Consider the following 19487-nt stretch of genomic DNA (forward strand, 5'->3'; position numbering starts at 1 on the left):
AGTCGACGTTGTATTCGGTGCCCTAGTTCTCTGGTATATGAAATTCTTTTTTTTTTTTTCATGTGCTTACTTTAATGTTTGGTCACATAGTTAATTTTTTTTGTAGGATCCTTCAAAAGATTGTGATTTTTTTGTATGGATGGATGAGGATTTACCTTTTCAGTGGTATAAGAATAAAGTTGTTGAGTTGCACAAGGAAAATATTGATTTGTACAAGGATAATATGATTTTGTCTAAGGAGAATAGGGAGTTGGAGATGGAGAACAAGGACATGCAGAAGAGACTAATGAATCTTGAGTTGTTCGAAAAAAAGAAGCGTACTGATTTATTCAAGGTCAAGGTTATGTTGTTTTCCATTCTTCTAGTTTTCATATTCATTTGGTTTTTAATGGTGTAATTAATAAGGCAAGTCAGGTTTATGTAATTGAATATAAATGCTATTTTAATATGGTTAGATTGGTGTATATTAAATCTTCTTATACTAATAATAAAAAAGTAGTTCTTATATCTTACTATGTTACTGATTGTAATTAATATCATAACATTTGTCAATCTATTGACATTTGTAATAAATATCATGACACTTATCAATCTATTAATTCTCCATTTCAAATTTCAAATTTCAAAATTTAAATCACATTTTAATTACATTAAATTAATAATATTAGAATAAAAATAAAATAAAATTTATACCATCTCCCTATACTAATAAAATAGTAGTTCTTTTGCTATGTATCACCATGTTAGACATTGTAATTAATATCATGACATTTGTCAATCTATTGATACTTGTAATTAATATCATGACACTTATCGATCTATTAATTCTGCATTTCAAATTTCAAAATTTAAATCACATTTGAATTACATTAAGTTAATAATATTAGAATAAAAATAAAATAAAATTTATACCAAATATAATAAAATAAAATTTATACAAATTATAAAATGATATATTTTACGTATTTATTTGAACTGACGAGTATAATTTTATATATAACTAAAAAATATCTTTTAATTTAAAAGTTATTTAAAATTATTAATTAATAGTTTTAAGTTTTTACTTAGAAAATTTAATTAATTTTATAACCGTTATTCCCACAGGTTATTAACTAGTAGTTATATATTTGGGTGTCAAGAAGAATCACATGCATGTTTTTAATAGTTTATATCAATGTATTTGTGAACGGACAAAATGGTAAAAGGGTTGCTAAAATGGTAAAAGGACCTACTGAAAATTTGCTGAAATTGTAAAGGTACACACAATCTTCGTAAAAGTGGAAGCTACAAACACCGAATGGTTAGTTTTGTGTGTTTATGTGTTATTCAAAGCACAAATGGTTTAAAATGGTAACAACGGTAGCAAATGGTTAGGGCGTTGGAGCAAATTACTTCGGTGAATTTTATTAAGGGATTTTCTAATATGTATCCTAAGGACACATATAAGAAGTATTAATTAATCACAATTATTACCATAATTAAATGTGAAATGCATTAATTATAGAGATTATTAATGGATTTTATATTTAATTATGGTAAAATTCTTATAATTAATGTGTTTAACATTTAATTATGATAATAATTGTGATTAATTAATACCTCTTATATATGCTCTTAGGGCACATATTAGAAAATCCCTTTTATTAAAAATGGTCAATCTGGTCATATTTTATAGGATATTATCGATTTTAGGAAGTAAAGAAGATAACGTAGGAAACCACACACATAGATATAATATTTACATGGTTCAGTCAGAGTGATCTACGTCCATAGGTAGGAAGGAGTATTTTTTATTTACGAGTAGAGCTAACAATGAGTCGACCTGGCTTAGGTTCGAGTTCAACCAATTTATTAATTGGGTTGAAGTTTTCAACTCAATCCAACATGTTTATTTAAATATATTGATATTTCCAAACAAACCCAACACTTTGGATAGATGAGTTGTCGCTGACCTATTTATGTAGTTTCCGACCTAACCTACTACATAAATCGGTTAAAATTGGGTTAACTCATTTAAAATCAAAAAAATTAAAAACTTAACTAAAGATTATACCACTTAAATTAGTTTTAAATGGACAAAAGCACAATCATAATTCATAAATACATAAAAATTATTCAAATAGCATCAAAAATATTTAATTTTAATGTGATTTAAGAGAGTCGTTAATATTGTCAGTGTTAAGAAAAATGATGAGAATTAAAATTGTATTTTTTTAACATAAATAATAATATAACATTATAATATATAAATTAATACTTTGATTAATACATGATAATATTCAACTAATTATTAATTTAAATATATATTAAAGTTAAATGGGTTGGCATGTTGAAAAATTGTTGATAATTTTGACCCCTCCCAACTTATTTAATTAAAGGGTAAAGCGGGTTGACCCATTTAGCTTACGTCGGTTGAAAATCTCAACCCAACCCGCTAATTTTGGTTGGGTTCGGGTTGAGTATTTTTTTTGGCTTTATTTATGAATTCTCAAACATTGATTGTAGGTTCGTTTGATCGGATACAAACAATATATAATTGTGACATCCCCAATTTCACGGTTATAAAAGACTGATTTTTTTTATGTTTTATTTGAAAATTAGAGTATCATTTTGAAGAAATATATTATGGAATTTGTTCCCAAAATTATGATAAGTAAATTATCAAAACATTTCCGAAAAATAAGTTTTCATTATATTAAAAATGTTGGGATGTCATTCCCAATACAATACATAAGCATAAACAGAAACAGTACAGGCCTTACAACATCTATTATTCTAAAGACCTATAATCCATAGATCTCTCATTAGATCAACACTCATATTCCCTTTTGCTACTACCTGTAATACAAGAAACTAAATGGGTGAGGTTTGGGAGCCTGGTGAGCAGATAGGGTTTTCAACACATAATAATTAAGTTTATAAATTTCATCAAATAATTCAACCCGATTACCCGTTCACATTATCCTCACTTTATGTCCCTAAAACATCTAGTTCAATTGACATAGCCTAAGGATAATCTGGAAGAAAATATTGCTTAAGGGATTCCTCAGCAATATATGTCAGTAAGGCAACCATTAGGGGATGGAGTACATCCGTGAACACATTGTTCACAAACACCTACAGGTTGCGAGCCTGCTAACGTTCCACTAGACTTTCTAGAATAGTCTGTGGTCGTCATCTATACTCCGCTAGATGACTAAGTCAGCTTAAACATCAAAGCCTCTCATCATTTCATTTCATCTCTCATCATCTATATCATCTACCCATCTTTACCCATCATATTTATATGTATAAAATACATATACATTTTAAATCAAATAAAAATAATATTATAACACTGAGAGGGGTAAGTGGTGATGCTTAGTGAGTTCAATAATAGATACAATATAACGTTATGCCATATATATACTTCAATATGGCAGAAGCAAAGAGGAACAAGGAACAACAAAGGCATATGTGAATCATGTGACAAGCTTTTCCATATCAATTAATGATTTGATTCAAAGATATAAAATCAATGAGACATAACAATTTCCATACTTGATATACATCAATAAAGCTTCGGCCCAAATTGCACAGAAGACATACAATTTCTGATTAACATTTTGGTAGATTTCAGACTTATAACCCTGTCTAACCATCTGCCAATGTCATAGAATAGGAGTCATTCTCTTATGGAGACATGCTCTACATGGCCAAAGGCGATGTACCAGTACCAATGTGAATCTAAGTCCTTTAACTGATCACATAGTCAAAGGTATTACTTTGCTATTAAAATAGCGAATAAAAAATAAAACGGGAAAATAACCCAGAATAATAACACTGAAAAGCACATAACACATATAACACATAACATACAATTGTTCCTATATATTGAACTCACTGTGATATAACTGGGGATTAAAATAGTAATTTGGGCAACACTTCGTTACTAAAATTAGCTTTCTTCGATGAAAACCGGGAGCTTTCTTGAAAACTGTGCCCTAGGAGGGTTGAGCTTCAAACCGAAAATATAAATTCCTCGGGCTCTTTGGGCACTTCGGGGCGTATTTCACGTGTTAAAAATGATACCGAGGCTTCGGGGGGAGTTGAAATAGCAAGAAATATGAAATTAGGGGTGAAAAGTGGAAAAATTCCAACAAAAACTGGGAGGTATCACACCCTTTATATAGGTGCGAGCCTCGGATCTGAAGCAGGGAGAAGGAGATAGTTCGCTCGGATCTTCGACTGAAGGAAGGACACGCGGCAGCAACAGCAGCGAGTCTCGGATTCGGAGCGAGGGTCGGCAGCACTCGTCGGAAGGCTATTGGGCCGCGGCTTCGAAGCGAGGAGAAGGTGACGCGCGTCGGACACCGGGCATCTTTGCGTGCAAGGTGACGTGGCCAGATAAGGTCCATGCGATTTTTCTCGGTTTTCAAGGATTTCTCGATTTTTAAGCCAAAAACTTCTGAAATTCATAACTTTCACATACAAGTTCCGTTTTTAACGTTATTTATATGCACACGTAGGAAAAATTTTGCTTTATAACTTTCGTTTGGACTTCGTCGGCTAATTTTGACAGACCGAGACAGGAAAATCCATTAAAATTTCATAACTTCTTCATCCATTTTCGTCAATATTTTTACCGTTGTACTACTATTGACGAGACCTTCAGTTCTCGTTTAGGTTGTGTTGGCTAAATATCGCTAGATCTTCATTTCAAGTTTTTAGCTATGTACTGCTATTCCGAAACTTAGAAAAATCATAACTTCCTCATACGAAGTCAGATTTGGAAGTTTCTTTTATGAAAATTATCGATTTAACAAATACTACGATTTTCATTTATATCAACAAGGCTAAAAAGTAGTTTATCAAAACTCATTTTTTACGTCATTCGGTGTCGTGCCGGTTTTGTCGTGGATCTTCGATTGGTCATAACTTATTCATTATAACTCGGATTTCGATGGGGTTTTCGTCTAAATATTTCTAAGGAGATTCTTTACAAGTTTCAATAATAAGTTTTACTTATTTTAAATTTTATATTTTCGTTAAGTTTCAATATTCGTATTTTGATTGGAATCTTATAAGACTTCCAATATTTTCCGAGTGATTCTAAACATAGTTTTACTTTATTTCTAGTAAAAACTATCCGTTAGAACTCAATACTCATAATTATATAATATTTCATAGTATTATTCATTTTTAAAATTTTACAAAACACGAATTCAAAACATGTACGTTACATTTATGCATACAATGATGACATTGGACGAAACAAGTATGGGGTAGGGGTCGAAAAAGGATTTTCAAGCATTAAAATTATTATTAGAAAATTGCTAGAATTTCAAAAAAAAAAATTAATTATATAGACTTGTAAAAATAACCTAGTTTTGAAAATCTAATACATTTATAAAATTTTGATATTATTGCATTTGGACTAGTTTGCTAATGTTATACAGGACGATTTTATACGAACTCTAAGATTTTGTTAAGCTAATATTTATAATGTATTTGTGACTTCTCAGTCCTAGTAAAACCATGAGACAAATACGCAACCTTGTGTAGTTTGAGGGACATAATAAGTTTTGCTTTGTGAATACCTAGACCCATTAAAAAGACTACTGGTGATGATTTATCTCTTTGGTCCTTTATGTTGAAATAAAACGAGTCAATTTTCCAAGTTTATCTATTTAATTTTTTGCATTGTGGAGTCTAGATATATAAAAAAGATATAATTAATAGTTCATGAGTGGAACCAATCTGTGACCTTTGAGACACGATGAGTATTCCCGCTGAGAATCTTTACACTTTGTCTACCTATTTATAAAAGTTGAGATGAATGGGAAGAAAATCGTTATATAGGTTTCATCAAAAGTCATGGGTTTCATTAGTGGCCTAAGGAATTTTGAGTACTCAAATAAATTTCTTAGAAAGTCACGAACTATAATATTGGTATAAAGTTAAAGTTAAAGTTATTTGATTGCTTATATGTGTGAAGTTGAAGTTATGAGAAAAGAAAAACAAACTTGTGAAAAACAAAGTGAGAAAAGAGAAAAAGTTCCACAAAAATATGAAGTTGCAATTATATAAAGCTTAGTTATATTTTTAGGAAAATTATATTATATAGTATTTTTCTTTTTAAAGTTGAGTCACTTGGAATTTGGCAGTTAATTTTGAAACGAGATTGGGTAAATAAAATGACATAGGTGGTAGGAAATCCAAAATTGAAAGTTGTTCAAAATAAGTGGGAAACGTTTATGAGGATTGTTAGTATATAGGGCTTGGGAAGTATTAGTGAGTTCAATCAGGATTGCTTTGGGTGATGTTATTCGGTGTTCTATGTAATGTATTAAAATAAGTTTTGCTTGAAGGCAAGCAAAAAACAAGTGTGGGGTATTTTGATAGTGTCGTATTTATACATACATTTATGCATTATTTCTTTGCATTATATTTTGGTAAAATACAAAGATATTTGGTACTTATAATGTATAATAACTATTTGGCAGCCAAAGATGACATTCTCAAGTAAAAAAATTATTGAACTTGAAGAAAGTTGGAAACTTTGAGCATACATTGAGAGGATAAGAGAGAAGGAAATTGAGCATATTGAAGTTTCCACAACGTGGGCAATTACATCCCACGACGTGGCATTTGACATCTTCTCGATTCAAGCATGAAGATATTTTTCACTACGTGACCATGTATTGGTCACGACATGACTATGTGTCAATCATAGAATCTTCTTTGGACTTGCATGGAAGCCTTCGTACACACTGGATTAATATGTTTCTCACAATGTGACACTTATATTGTCATAATGTGGCGACTAATTTTTAGGTGAGCATATATTTCTGACTTTAGGTCAAAATCAGAAGACTTTTGGCGGAGAGTTGCGATTGAAAAGCGACAAACCCTTCTAAGAACCCTTGGAAGGCATAATAAGATTATAGATTAAGAGTTTAAGATATTAGAGCACGAATACCACATAATTTATTTGGTTTGCCTAGACTTAATCATGTTTAACATAGCTTTCTATTTGATTGGGTGTTTTTCTTCTGTAATTATGGACTAATACTCTTTACCTTTCGTTTAGATTAGATGATCCCTAATACTATATGTTAGTTTCTCTTTTCATGGATTATTGAAGTTGGCTTAGCTTGTGTTTGATAAATCACTACCTAATATGTTAATGTTTCTATCTTTATTGCTTATCATTCAAGTTTTGTGTAGTTAGATGACCACTATGATTGTATAAACTTGTTACTAGTTATTTATGACCATTAAATTAGCAGAGCTAGTGATTCACCAAATCCTAGATTAGATGATAAGTTTAGTTGCTTAAATTATGTTAGAGAGCATTACTTGATCATAATATGTGCTTTGGTTATTTGTCTTGTTCATAGATAATTAATCCTTAGATTTATTATTTATAGCCCAAAATCTTCATAGTTAATAATTAAGTGTCCTACTTGTACAAGACCATTGCCTTGCCTGGTAGTGCATGAATTAGTGAAAATATTAGGAGACCGGACTAAGACTTCTAGTAACATTTATATGGGTAACCAACTGAAATTAACCAAAGGAAAAAGGGTGATTCGAAGCTAAACAAAAGTATTTTTATTTCTTGAATTTAAAATCATCATTGTTTTTGTTTAAAAGTTTTTATTAATTAATTTAAGTTAATCTGAACTTGTAAAATCAGATAAAACCCCTCAAATCTTTAGTTGTTTTGCTAGTTTAATGAGATTTTCTGTAACGCCCGTAGATTCGGGCTAGTCAATTTAGAGACGATAGGCGTCAAAAATGAATTTTTGATGAAAGATTATTTAGAATGAATAATCTTAACTAAGTTATGGTATGTGTTACAAGGTTTCCGTACATATAAAGAACGCCGAAATCCGAGTTATAACGAAGAAGTTATGACCTGTCGAAGTTTCGCGACAGAACCGGCACGACACAACGCGACGTAAAAAGTGAATTTACGTTAGAGCGATATTTAGCCTTAGCAATCTAAATGAAATTCGTAGAATACGTTAAACCATGAGCGTGCATAAAAAGAACGTCCAAATCTGACTTCGTATGAGGAAGTTATGATTTTTCAAAGTTTCGACTTAGCAGTATGCAGCCCGAATGCTTGATTTGAGACCGAGCGGTTTTTAACCGAAACAATCTAAATGAGAATTGAAGATATCATTAATTTTAGTAAAACGATAAAAAGATAGGCGAAAACGGACGTCGGATGAAGAAGTTCTGATTTTATAACGGAGTTTTCCTGTCCCGGCCTACTAAAAATAAATAATAAAAATAAACTCAAAATTAGCCAACGGAGTCTAAACGAAAGTTGTAGATCGTAGTCTCACCTTCGCGTGGATATAAAGAACGTCGAAAACGGAGCTCGTATGCGAAAGTTACCCAATTTAGAAGTTCGACGAGTCAATTACGCCCAGCGTAATTTGAGTACGCCCAGCGTACTCAGTCGGATGCAACTTATCTGACCAATACTCGAGTGCCACCAGTCGACGCACACAATGACGTCAAATTACGCCCAGCGTAACTCGAGTACGCCCAGCGTACTGAGTATGCCCTGCGTAATTTGAGATTACCCAGCGTAATCCCAGACCCTCAGCCTATAAATAGAACTCGAAATCAGCCATTTTCTCTTGTTCAAACTCTTTCTTCTCTCTAGTTTTTGCCTCGTTTTGCGTGCTGTTTGTACCCCGAAGCCCCGGTAATATTCCCGAGCCCCGAAGCAAGTCCCGAGCCGAAGCTCTGCCCGCGAGGAGTCCGGTTTTTGTGAAGATCTTCCAGATCTACCGAAGAATACTACTTCTACAAGCCATAGTGCTGCCCGATCATCTTCTAATCAAGTGAGTGTGTAGTTACTTTCTTCTAACGCATAATTATGAAGTATTTTATACGAAATACGTGTTATGTGTATATATATTGTGGTTTATATGCGTGAGTGTGCGGTTACTCTCTTCTAAACACATAAATATAAAGCATTAGCTATGAAATACGTGTTATGTGTTATATATTAATTGTCTATATGGGATGGGCTTGGAATTGATGTTTTTATATGGGTGTTAAATGATTTAAACTATATATGTAATTTATATCTACAAATATGTTGGGTAGAACATGGGTAGATGAAATAGTTGATGTGTGTTGAACGAATGTGATAAGAGAAAGGTGAGGATATAATGGTGATGATAATTAGGTGATGATGATTAGGTGATGAGAAATAGGTGATGATAGAAAGGTGATGATAATTAGGTAATGATAAATAGGTGATGTGAGATGAGAGGAGATACCATAACCTTGACCGGCGATGTGGAAATTTGGCGATGTAGTCATCTACCAGAGTATAGATGGCGACCACGGACTATTCTAGATAACCCCGTGGAAACACCAGCAGGCTCATAACCTGTAGGTGATGAATTACGAGTCCAGGCGATGTTGTGGCTACGTATTCATGCGATGATACTCTAACCCTTACTATGAATTACGAGTCCAGGCGATGTTGTGGCTATGTATTCATGCGATAATAGTCTAACCCTTATTATGACTTACTAGTCCAGGCGATGTTGTGACTATGTATTCATGCGATGATCCTTAGGAAAAAGTCCTTAGGAACAATCATACAATGAAATGTGATGTAAGGAGATGAGAGGTAAATATGATGTAGGAGATGACCCTTAGGATAATTCCTTAGGGAAGGTACTTAAGAAATAAATGGAAATAACGGGGATGGGTAATTGGGTTGATTGTTTGATGATTGAATATAATAATTATATTATTGTGGGTTGAAAACCCTATATACCCACTCAGTTTAATTGTATCACAGGTATCGATACGAAGCTGCTTTGCACTGAGAGATTAAAGGAGATGTAAATCATTAGTGTAATTGAATGTAAGTTCTGTTTATGCTTATATGTCTGTATCGGAACATGACATCCCGAGGTTTTATTATTCAACGAAAATACATTCTCTTTGAGAAATGTTTTGATAAGTTATTATCATATCTTGTTTTGGGAACGAATTCCGCAACCGTTTTCTTTAAAAGATTACTCTGATTTTATAAAACAAAGCATAAACAAATCGGTCTTTTCTGGCCGTGAAAATGGGGATGTCACAGTTGGTATCAGAGCATTAGTTTAAGCGAACTAGGAAATTGTAGGAAATTTCTAGACTTAAACTTAGAATGCTAAGTAATGATTGTGAGGAGTGTGTCTAAAATATGTTAGGTAGTACACCTAAATTGACACAAGCACTAGTTTATTTTAGGAGTGATGCCTAAAATGCTTTTATGTGCTAAATGTTATATGTTGCCATATATGATATTATTTGTTCGGATCTATGGTCTGTTGCCGACCGGATCTTGAAACCTTATGTGTGTAGGATTCTAAGCGTACGTCTACGATATTAGAACTAGCATGTAAACGTTTCGGAGTGATAAGGATGATTTGAATATCTATCGTGAATAAGGATCTAATTTCACCTTATTCGGTGTATAGATAAAAAAAAATGACAAGAACCAGGAGTGGAGCTGGAAACGTGAACGAAAATAGGAATCAACCACCTGTGGTTGAGCGAGTGGTTTTTGTAACAGCAACACCTGAACAAATTACAATGGCTGGAGTGCGAACCATGATTCAAGCCATGATGGATGAACAAAAGGAGGAAATGAGACAATTGTTGCTAAACAACAGGAGTGAACCCTCAATACTAGTTGAACAACCTGAGCTAAATGAGGAGCAGTCGGAAGAAGGGAACTAACGCATCACCATTCCTTGTTCCTGTTCTGGCATGTTCCGCGTTCCATTATATCATCCTACTTTCAAAAAGAAAAGAAATTCTTACTAACGCATTGTACTTTTTGAAAACAACTCATTTATAGCGTTATACTTCTAGAAATCCACCAAGTTATAGCAATTAACGTTGTTGTAAGAGGCTAAAATGAACGTAGGATGAAATCATGTTATTTCTTACATGTAACCATATATTTATGGGTTAAATGCAAAGACATATCAACATATTATAATTTATCTATTCATAATAGTATCGTACTTCGTTTATTTTTATACTTTGAAAAATATTATCTAATTCTCTATTTCAACATCATACTTTGAAAATTTATCTAATTATAGTCGCGTCCTTAAATTGTATGCGTTTTTTCATTGCTATAATTGGCCATATTTTTCAAATTACATTGTCTTGATAAGAAAAAAAAAGTGCAGTGATTTGTCTTACAAGCAAGAAATAGCAATGTACTGTCAATTATTAATTCAGTATAGCAGTCTAAATCTTGCATTTAACCCCAAAAGAATGAAATTATATTGCTATTTCTTGTATTTAACCCCTAAAAAATATAAAACAGGGAAAACAAAATTTTCAGTAACATTATCTTAATAAGAAAAAACTGACCGTAGGTATTTCAAGTGTCTTAATAAGAAGATAAACTTAAAGTATGATGCTATTACACTAGCATTTTAACCCTATATTTTTAAGCCAGAAACATTTTAAATGAAAAGATGCATATGCGTGTCCTTAAATCATACTCATCAACTAATAATTATATAATATTTTATAATATTATTTATTTTTAAAATTTTACAAAACACGATTTCAAAACGTGTATGTTACATTTATGCATATAATGATGACATTGTACGAAACAAGTATGGGGTAGGGGTCGAAAAAGGATTTTCAAGCATTAAAATTATTATTAGAAAATTACTAGAATTTCAACAAAAAAAAAAATAATAATTATATAGAGTTGTAAAAATAACCTAATTTTGAAAATCTAATACATTTATAAAATTTTGATATTATTGCATTTGGACTAGTTTGCTAGTGTTATACAAGCCAATATGTTATAATGTATTTGTGACTTCTCGGTCCTAGTAAAATCATGAGACAAATACGCAACCTTGTGTAGTTTGAGGGATATAATAAGTTTTGCTTTGTAAATACCTAGACCCATTAAAAAGACTACCGGTGACGATTTACCATTGCCTTGCCTGGTTGTGCATGAATTAGTGAAAATATTAGGAGCTCGGACTAAGACTTCTAGTAACATTTATATGGGTAACCAACTGAAATTAACCATAGGAAAAATGGTGATTCGAAGCTAAACAGAGGTATCTTTATTTCTTGAATTTAAAATTGTCATTGTTTTTGTTTAAAAGTTTTTATTAATTAATTTAAAATCTATAGTTGTTTTTATAGTTTAATGAGAAATTCTCACTAATGCTTCACCAATCCTCGTTCCTGTTCTGGCATGTTCCGCGTTCCATTATATCATCCTACTTTCAAAAAGAAAAGAAATTCTTCCTAACGCATTGTACTTCTGAAAACAACTCATTTATAGCATTATACTTCTAGAAATCCACCAAGTTATAGCAATTAACATTGTTGTAAGAGGGTAAAATGAACGTAGGATGAAATCATGTTATTTCTTACATGTAACCATATATTTATGGGTTAAATGCAAAGACATATCAACATATTTTAATTTATCTATTCATAATAGTATCGTACTTCGTTGATTGTTATACTTCGAAAAATATTATCTAATTCTCTATTTCAACATCATACTTTGAAAATTTATCTACTTATAGCCGCATCCTTAAACTGTATGCGTTTCATTGCTATAATTGAGCATATTTTTCAAATTACATTGTCTTGATAAGAAAAAGAAAGTGCAGTGATTTGTGTCTTACAAGCGAGAAATAGCAATGTACTTTCAATTATTAATTCACTAAAGGAGTCTAATTCTTGCATTTAACCCCAAAAGAATGAAACTATATTGCTATTTCTTGTATTTAACCCCCAAAAAATATGTAACAGCCAAAACAAAATTTTCAGTAACATTATCTTAATAAGAAAAAACTGACCGTAGGTATTTCAAGTGTCTCTATATTTTTAAGCCAGAAACAGTTTAAATGAAAAGATGCATATGCCTGTCCTTAAATCATGCTCATCAACTAACAATAATGGAGGAGAGATTCATATTTCCAACATCCAACATTCATCATATACATTCAAAAGTAAAATAAATAAATAAAGAATGAATGCCATTCTTACTTGCCAAAAAAATAAAATGAAACCATTAAATTTTCCTTCTCACAGATTGAGAAGATTTGAGATGGGGTTCCACCCCATGATCCATGGTCGATTATCAGAAGGAAGCACGAAATTAAGCTCAAACATTTCTTTAGACAAATTTCCACCTTCACGGAACCCAACAAGCTTTGCAACTATTTCAGCACTTTCTTGTACATGTTCAGCATCATGTGGATTTGTCCATAGTTTGCTTACAAATTGAATCCTACGTTGCTTTCCCTCAAGGGGTACATCCCATTTCATGTATAGAAGTTCTCTTTCTTCTGTTGTCAAACGTGTTGTTAACCTCTTTGCTAGAAACTCCCTTTCACGCTTCAGTGATTTAAGGCTTCAGAAACAAATAATAGATACAGAGTTAGTTCCAGTCTCAATCTCAGTCCAATACAGTATAAGATGAAAAATTAACCTTGAAGATATGGAGATTGTGGGCCCATCTGTAGCACCACCACGAGCCGGGGTTGCATTTCCATGTTCGGTTAAATGTTGTTCGAGCCAATTGAGTCGCCTCAGCTCGACTTCCATGTAAATCTCATCAGCTGGGTCTCCCTTAAATAGCATATAGAATTGAGTTCTATGGATTATTGAGACAAAACAGAGATCCCATAATTCAATTATCTTCTGTCTTTGCTCTCTAAATGTTATATGCCATGGAACTGGGGACACCTCAGGTATGTCTTCTGTGTTCTCATCATTTTCAACATCATATCCTGCTGCTTCATTAGCTTCCAACTCAAGCACCTGTGTCCAACAAAATAGATGATTTAATCAACATTAAGCTAAATGCAATTAATTGGCTAGATTTGTCAAAAATAAAAAGTTGAATATTACCTGGCAAACAAGTAGCTGTTTTTGGTATTGTAATTTGGCTACACGTTCTTTGAGCTCCGTTACATAAGTTCTTATGCTTCTCACGTTCTCTTCCGCTGCATTTTGAAACAATTTCTGCATTTTCCTCATATTAACAGAACTCGAACGTCGATGTGGAGTACCTTCCTCGCTCTTCACCGGAGTCTCTTTCTCCGACACTGCCGGAGTGTCACCGGTGACGGTGTCATCGTTTTCCGGTGCTCTATTTTCACTTTCCGCATCAAATACATCCCGAGCAGATGAAAGAGGTGAACAAGGAGATCTTATAAATGTCGGCTTGTTGACCGCATTGCTGGAAGTCAAAGGACTCGACTTTTTCTTCTTCGACTGGTTTTTCATCAGATCGTTATTAGGAAGCGACATGATCAATTTATCGATCGATTTCTGGACATTTTCGAGTTGTTCTTCGAGGTTCGCGATGTTGCTTCCTTGAGAGTGAAGTCGAGTGATTTCGTCTTTTAGGTTAGCGCTAACGCTTTTGTTAACAGGGACGATGTTCTCAACGTCGACGTCTTTTGGCGGTGGTCGGATGGCGCACATATCGCGAATCTCCGCCTGTAATTTAGCGATTGTCTCGGCGGCGTCCTGGTTACCTTGGCGATGACACGCGACCTCTTTTTGAAGAACTTCTAGGGCTCTATTTGCTTCTTCACCTAACTGCTCTTGAAGGTGTTCTAGCTTCCTGATTTCGTGCATGAGTGTGAATGGAGCTGTTGAAGATTGACGCATGCTTTGTCGAACTGTTGTGGTTCGTGTTTTCTCGAAGCGCGTTGGTTCTTTTCCCACAATGACCGATGGTAATGTCCCGGAAAACGAGAGACATTTTTTGGCTAATGGAAGTGATGATTGTGGTGGATTCGATACCTGTGAAGTGTAAAGTCGAGTTGAAAATTGAATTCAGTCAAATTGAACAAAATTCGGATTCCATAAACACAAATCACATCGAGAAAAAGAGAAAGAGAAAAGAAACCTTTGGTTCTTCTTGAAGTTTACGACGTAGCTCGTCCACTTGTGACACTGCCTGATCTCTTTGTCTCCTCAATTCTTCAATTTCCCTCTCCATCTAAAAAAACAAAATCAATATTAGAAGTCATAATTCTGTATGTCAAAAACACAGAACATGTTGTATCATGAATACCTGACGAATTTTAGAATCTTTCTCATTTGATGGATCGGGAGTACGCAACTCAGCTTCCAATCTAGAAACTTCCTTTTGCAAATGCTTAACCAATTGTTTATCCGAAACAACCTAATAAAAGATTTCAACCACAAAACAAGATTTTAGAAACTGGTAATAAATTTGAAGAAAAAAATATACATTTATTTACCATGTTAACTTGTGCATTATTTGTTACTTCCTTTGCTCGTGTAGCAAAAAAGAGAGTATTCCTCGACTGTTCCACATGGCTAGAAGCGGGGCTCAAAGTGCATATAATAGCAGTTCGGGCATTGCCACCTAGCGAATGTTGTAGTATGCGAGTCAACTTAGAGTCTCTGTATGGAATATGTCCACTTCTTTTTCCAACACTACAAACAACAAAATCATATAAGACAAAACACTTTATATTTCAATAAAAAGAAATTAACTAATTAAAATTTTAACATATTGATATACCTGAGCTTCCTAATTACAGTTGTGAGAGTCATCAAGCTAAGATTGATATGACACCCTTCCCTGAGCCTAGCACCATCAGCATGTGTCTGTGATGCTCTTTCACTTCCAGCTAAATCTACAAAATTCTGCACAATATTAAAGTTAAATAGTTAGGTTTTGGTTTTAATAAATAAAATGATTTATTGTTGATTTGAAAGAAAATGTATGTTACCAAGCTTGATACAAAGGATCTAACACAGTCTGAAGTCTCCCGAAGTGTACTTTCTATTGTCTGCATTGAAGCCCAAATTTGTTACACATGACACAAAAGTCACAAAATAATAAATAATAATAAATAAAATATGTATACTTACGAGTCTTATTATTTGGTGTGATCGGGAACTAGTGTCATTTAAAGCAGTTTCGCCTACTTGTCTTTGAGCTGTAAATCATACAAAACAAATTAAAGTAAAGGAAACAATGTCATTATGTCACTAAATATTTCAGTTAACAAGTTTATTTCATTTCTGTGAAAATATTGTATTATATGCTTACCTTCACAAACACTGATTAAACTTCTTAAATGTTTATCATCAGTTGCTGTTTCCTCCACTAACTTCTCAACTACTGTTCCTTTCTGCATTTAGGGTTACAGATCTTGTTAAGACAAAGTAAAGAATAAATTCGCTATTTTTAAGGAAAAATATTGCTGTATATATTAATTACCTCCGGATCATCTAGAAGCTTGAGATTGCGTCCAGATTCTGAATTCAGCAAATCTCTTACATTTTCATTGTAGATTTCTAGGCCTGATATCTTTATTCTGAAGTCTCTTTCAGGAGTCTGTATAAACAACCCAAAATAACATCATTTTACTTTGGAATACAATGTCTTGATAAAAAATAAATGAAATAGAAGTAAGATGTTATGTGTTGATAAAATATGGCACATAATTTACCTGCATTATGTGTTGATAAATATCATTGACAGCTTTTTCTGTGATTCCTCTCATAGTATATGTCTTTCCACTACTTGTTTGACCATAAGCAAATATGGTAGCTGTAAAACAGGGGAGATTAAATCAGTAAAACAGATATAACAATATTCAAGACAAGTAAAAAAGGTTATTAGAAAAAGGTAGCAAATACCATTGATGCCCATTAGAGCAGATAAAGCAACAGTCTTGACTCCATCCTCATAGACAGTTTCTGTGATTGTTGTAGGGCCAAAAACTTTATCTGTAAGAAAACAAAGCTAGTTGAGTTACATTGTATCTAAAGAAAATTTATAATATGATTAACAATATAAGAAAATGAAGTTTACCAAATGTAAAGGAAGAGGGTTGAGGCACACGCTCATGAGGTTGTTGTGGTTTATATACAATAGAATGGTCATCAATGCATTCCCATGATACATTGTCTTTTGCCAGCTGTTCCCTTTTGTTTAAAGGTCTCAATCGAACTGTTACAACAATTTTCTCTTCACGCACTCTTGATCCTCCAGGTGTTTGTATTGGTGTTTTTTCAATTTTTGAAATTGGTGTCCCAGGAACACTTCTTACTGACATCTTGTGTAGTTATCCAGTTATCCAATTGCTTATCTGTTTAGAGATTAGAGATTAGTAAAGTCTTGCAATGAACACTGTTAAAGACATGTAGACTTGTTAATTGATGTGTTTCCAAAAGAACAACTTTAAGATAAGATGGCAGAAAACATGATGTAAAAGCAATACACAACTGGGTTGTGTTTGAGGTCAAATTCATGTTGTAATGTAATAACAGTATCAGTTTATAGTTTGTATCAATTGAAGTTTAAAAATCAGCTCACAGGAGCGATATCTGAGATAACAGAAATACAGAATGTTTCCTTAATTGAATAGAAGACATCATTCCAAGCTGATGCAATTCATGTTTTCTGCCATTTTAAAGTTGCAAAGACAATTGTTGACTATATATTTGGGCATATATAAAGCCATGAAATTGTCCTTAACATCAAGTTCACTTATAAGATGCTAGCAGACTGAACCAAATCAAACCGGATTTAAGATGAAAAATCAATTCAATTTTTTATTGTAATACAATAATATCTCCCTGATTTATCAAAACATGCCATATCAAGCACACAAAATCATTAAGCTCACAAAATCATTAACTGAAGTGTGCTTTAATTAGTCTATTTTTTCTCATTAGCAGACGCTTCATTTCAAATCAATTTCAGAACTTCGTCCAAGCATCTGCTGGCGATTTCAGCTTATCATTAAAAAATTGGATAACGAGTGCATAAATCTCTATAAATCTATGGAAACAGTTTCAGCATCCAAAAATAGAGAAAGTAACCGGATAGTTTCCTAAAATTTCAACTCATCGCTGTCGGATTCCACAATTTCAAACTGACTTTTCGTATTTCAACTAAGAATGGGAAAACAAAACATAGATCTACAATCGCAATTCAGCTATATATGGAATAGATTCGAGTATACTTCATCAAATTGACAATCAAACAAATTCTACCTCAAACCCTAGATGGAAACTTAGCATAAATACAATAGAAGAAGAAAAATTACTTCAAATTAAACATCAGAAATGATTTACTCACCAAAAGTCTCAAATCTTGTCAACTTGAAAGGAAATCGAGAGAGAGAATTTCGTAATGCTGTCTACGGGGTGTGAGAGTTGTGAGGTGGAAGAAAAGGGTTTTCAAATTACGAGTCTAACGGCTAGTCTCGAATATAAGTAAGTGTTTGAAAAGAAAGCGTCGTCGTTTCGACAGAATTTAGACTTAACGGGCGTTTTGGTATTAAATACATTCCGACAGGCTGACCACCGATTGGGGCTTTAGCTTTCAGTTTTCAAGTAAAAGCAGTATCCTATGTTACAGTAATTGCTTTCTCCAGGTAATAATCAGGCAACTAGAAGCCTATCGTGCTTTATTCACTTGTAAACTATGCAATAAGATTCATACATTATTCTGGATCGATGAAAACTGTCTTTGGAAAGGGCTCAACACTTTGAAGATAGGTCCTACGTGACAATGCAAGAGCCCTTAACGCTTCTAATAATTAAAACCACAAAATCTTTTATTATTCCGATACTTTATAAATGTAAAATGCATATTTAATTCATCATATCATTTTTTATGCCACAAAATGCTTTTGACATAAACTGCAAAATTACATTTCTAGCCGCTACTGAAAAGATGATAAATTGTTTAGAAGTCAATTCCTTCACATATATTGACAAGAAAAGAAAATCTAGCCGCATAAATATGCATATTATCCTATTACGTGAGCCGTAATAGCCTCATGCTCATGTATTATATGAGTATATTTTAAAACAATTATATATATATATATATATAAACATTTGAGAAATTTGAATTTATAAGAAAAATATTGAATTACTAAAGTTAATGTGTTTTTTTTTCTTTTAAATTTAAACAAATCATTTAGATAAAATAATCAAAACAAATTAATGATATTTTATTTTAAAATTTTAAAATTATAATGAAATTTATATGCATTTATTATTAAATTTAAATACCATATGAAATTTAATAAAATAGGAAAACCACAAAATTACATATGGAATAAAATTTAATTCAAAATAACCTCAAAATGACATGTGGGAAAATGAATGAGAGTGTAACAAGTGGCAAAAAAAAACATTCATTATTAGAGAAGATTTAAGTTCTTTGATAGACAAAAGTTGACAAAAACATATCCAGTGCTATGCCATTTTTGTTCGGAACCACGAAGACTGTGGATCACGTTTTTACTTCAAGTCATATATTGATTTTTATTTGGGAGCCCATCGGTAGACGGTGGGATGTTGATTGATCTTATTCTCTTTCCATTACAGATTAGTGGATAAATTGAACCTTAATGTTTTCCAAAAGAAATGTCTCGATGCGGTTATCATTGTTA

At 32.7% G+C, this 19487-nt stretch overlaps 1 protein-coding gene across 1 annotated transcript; it reads right to left on the reverse strand.

Moving 5' to 3' along the window:
* Positions 1-12966: 12966 nt before the first annotated feature.
* HIK (ATP binding microtubule motor family protein) lies at positions 12967-18351 on the reverse strand. Its single transcript, XM_078967934.1, has 15 exons — positions 18161-18351; positions 16889-17165; positions 16714-16803; positions 16524-16624; positions 16292-16408; positions 16121-16202; positions 15940-16007; positions 15798-15857; positions 15587-15711; positions 15300-15498; positions 15110-15220; positions 14942-15034; positions 13933-14835; positions 13511-13842; positions 12967-13432 (listed from the first exon to the last, which is right to left on the reverse strand). Exons 2-15 carry the CDS (start codon positions 17130-17132, stop codon positions 13105-13107), a joined length of 2853 nt encoding a protein of 950 aa, XP_078824060.1. The 5' UTR covers positions 17133-17165; positions 18161-18351; the 3' UTR covers positions 12967-13104.
* Positions 18352-19487: the final 1136 nt, after the last annotated feature.

Source organism: Lactuca saligna, chromosome 8, assembly GCF_052625555.1.
Source record: "Lactuca saligna cultivar CGN05327 chromosome 8, ASM5262555v1, whole genome shotgun sequence".
In the NCBI taxonomy this organism is placed as follows: Eukaryota; Viridiplantae; Streptophyta; class Magnoliopsida; order Asterales; family Asteraceae; genus Lactuca; species Lactuca saligna.

What these genes read in the sequence shown, in the direction of transcription:
- HIK (XM_078967934.1), bottom strand. Translation starts at nt 17,132, where the DNA reads ATGTCAGTAAGAAGTGTTCCTGGGACACCAATTTCAAAAATTGAAAAA. An exon ending in ATAATGCACAAGTTAACATG is followed by an intron (nt 15,221 to 15,299) that starts GTAAATAAATGT and finishes ATCTTTTATTAG; the next exon opens with GTTGTTTCGGATAAACAATT. An exon ending in AACTTCAAGAAGAACCAAAG is followed by an intron (nt 14,836 to 14,941) that starts GTTTCTTTTCTC and finishes TACACTTCACAG; the next exon opens with GTATCGAATCCACCACAATC.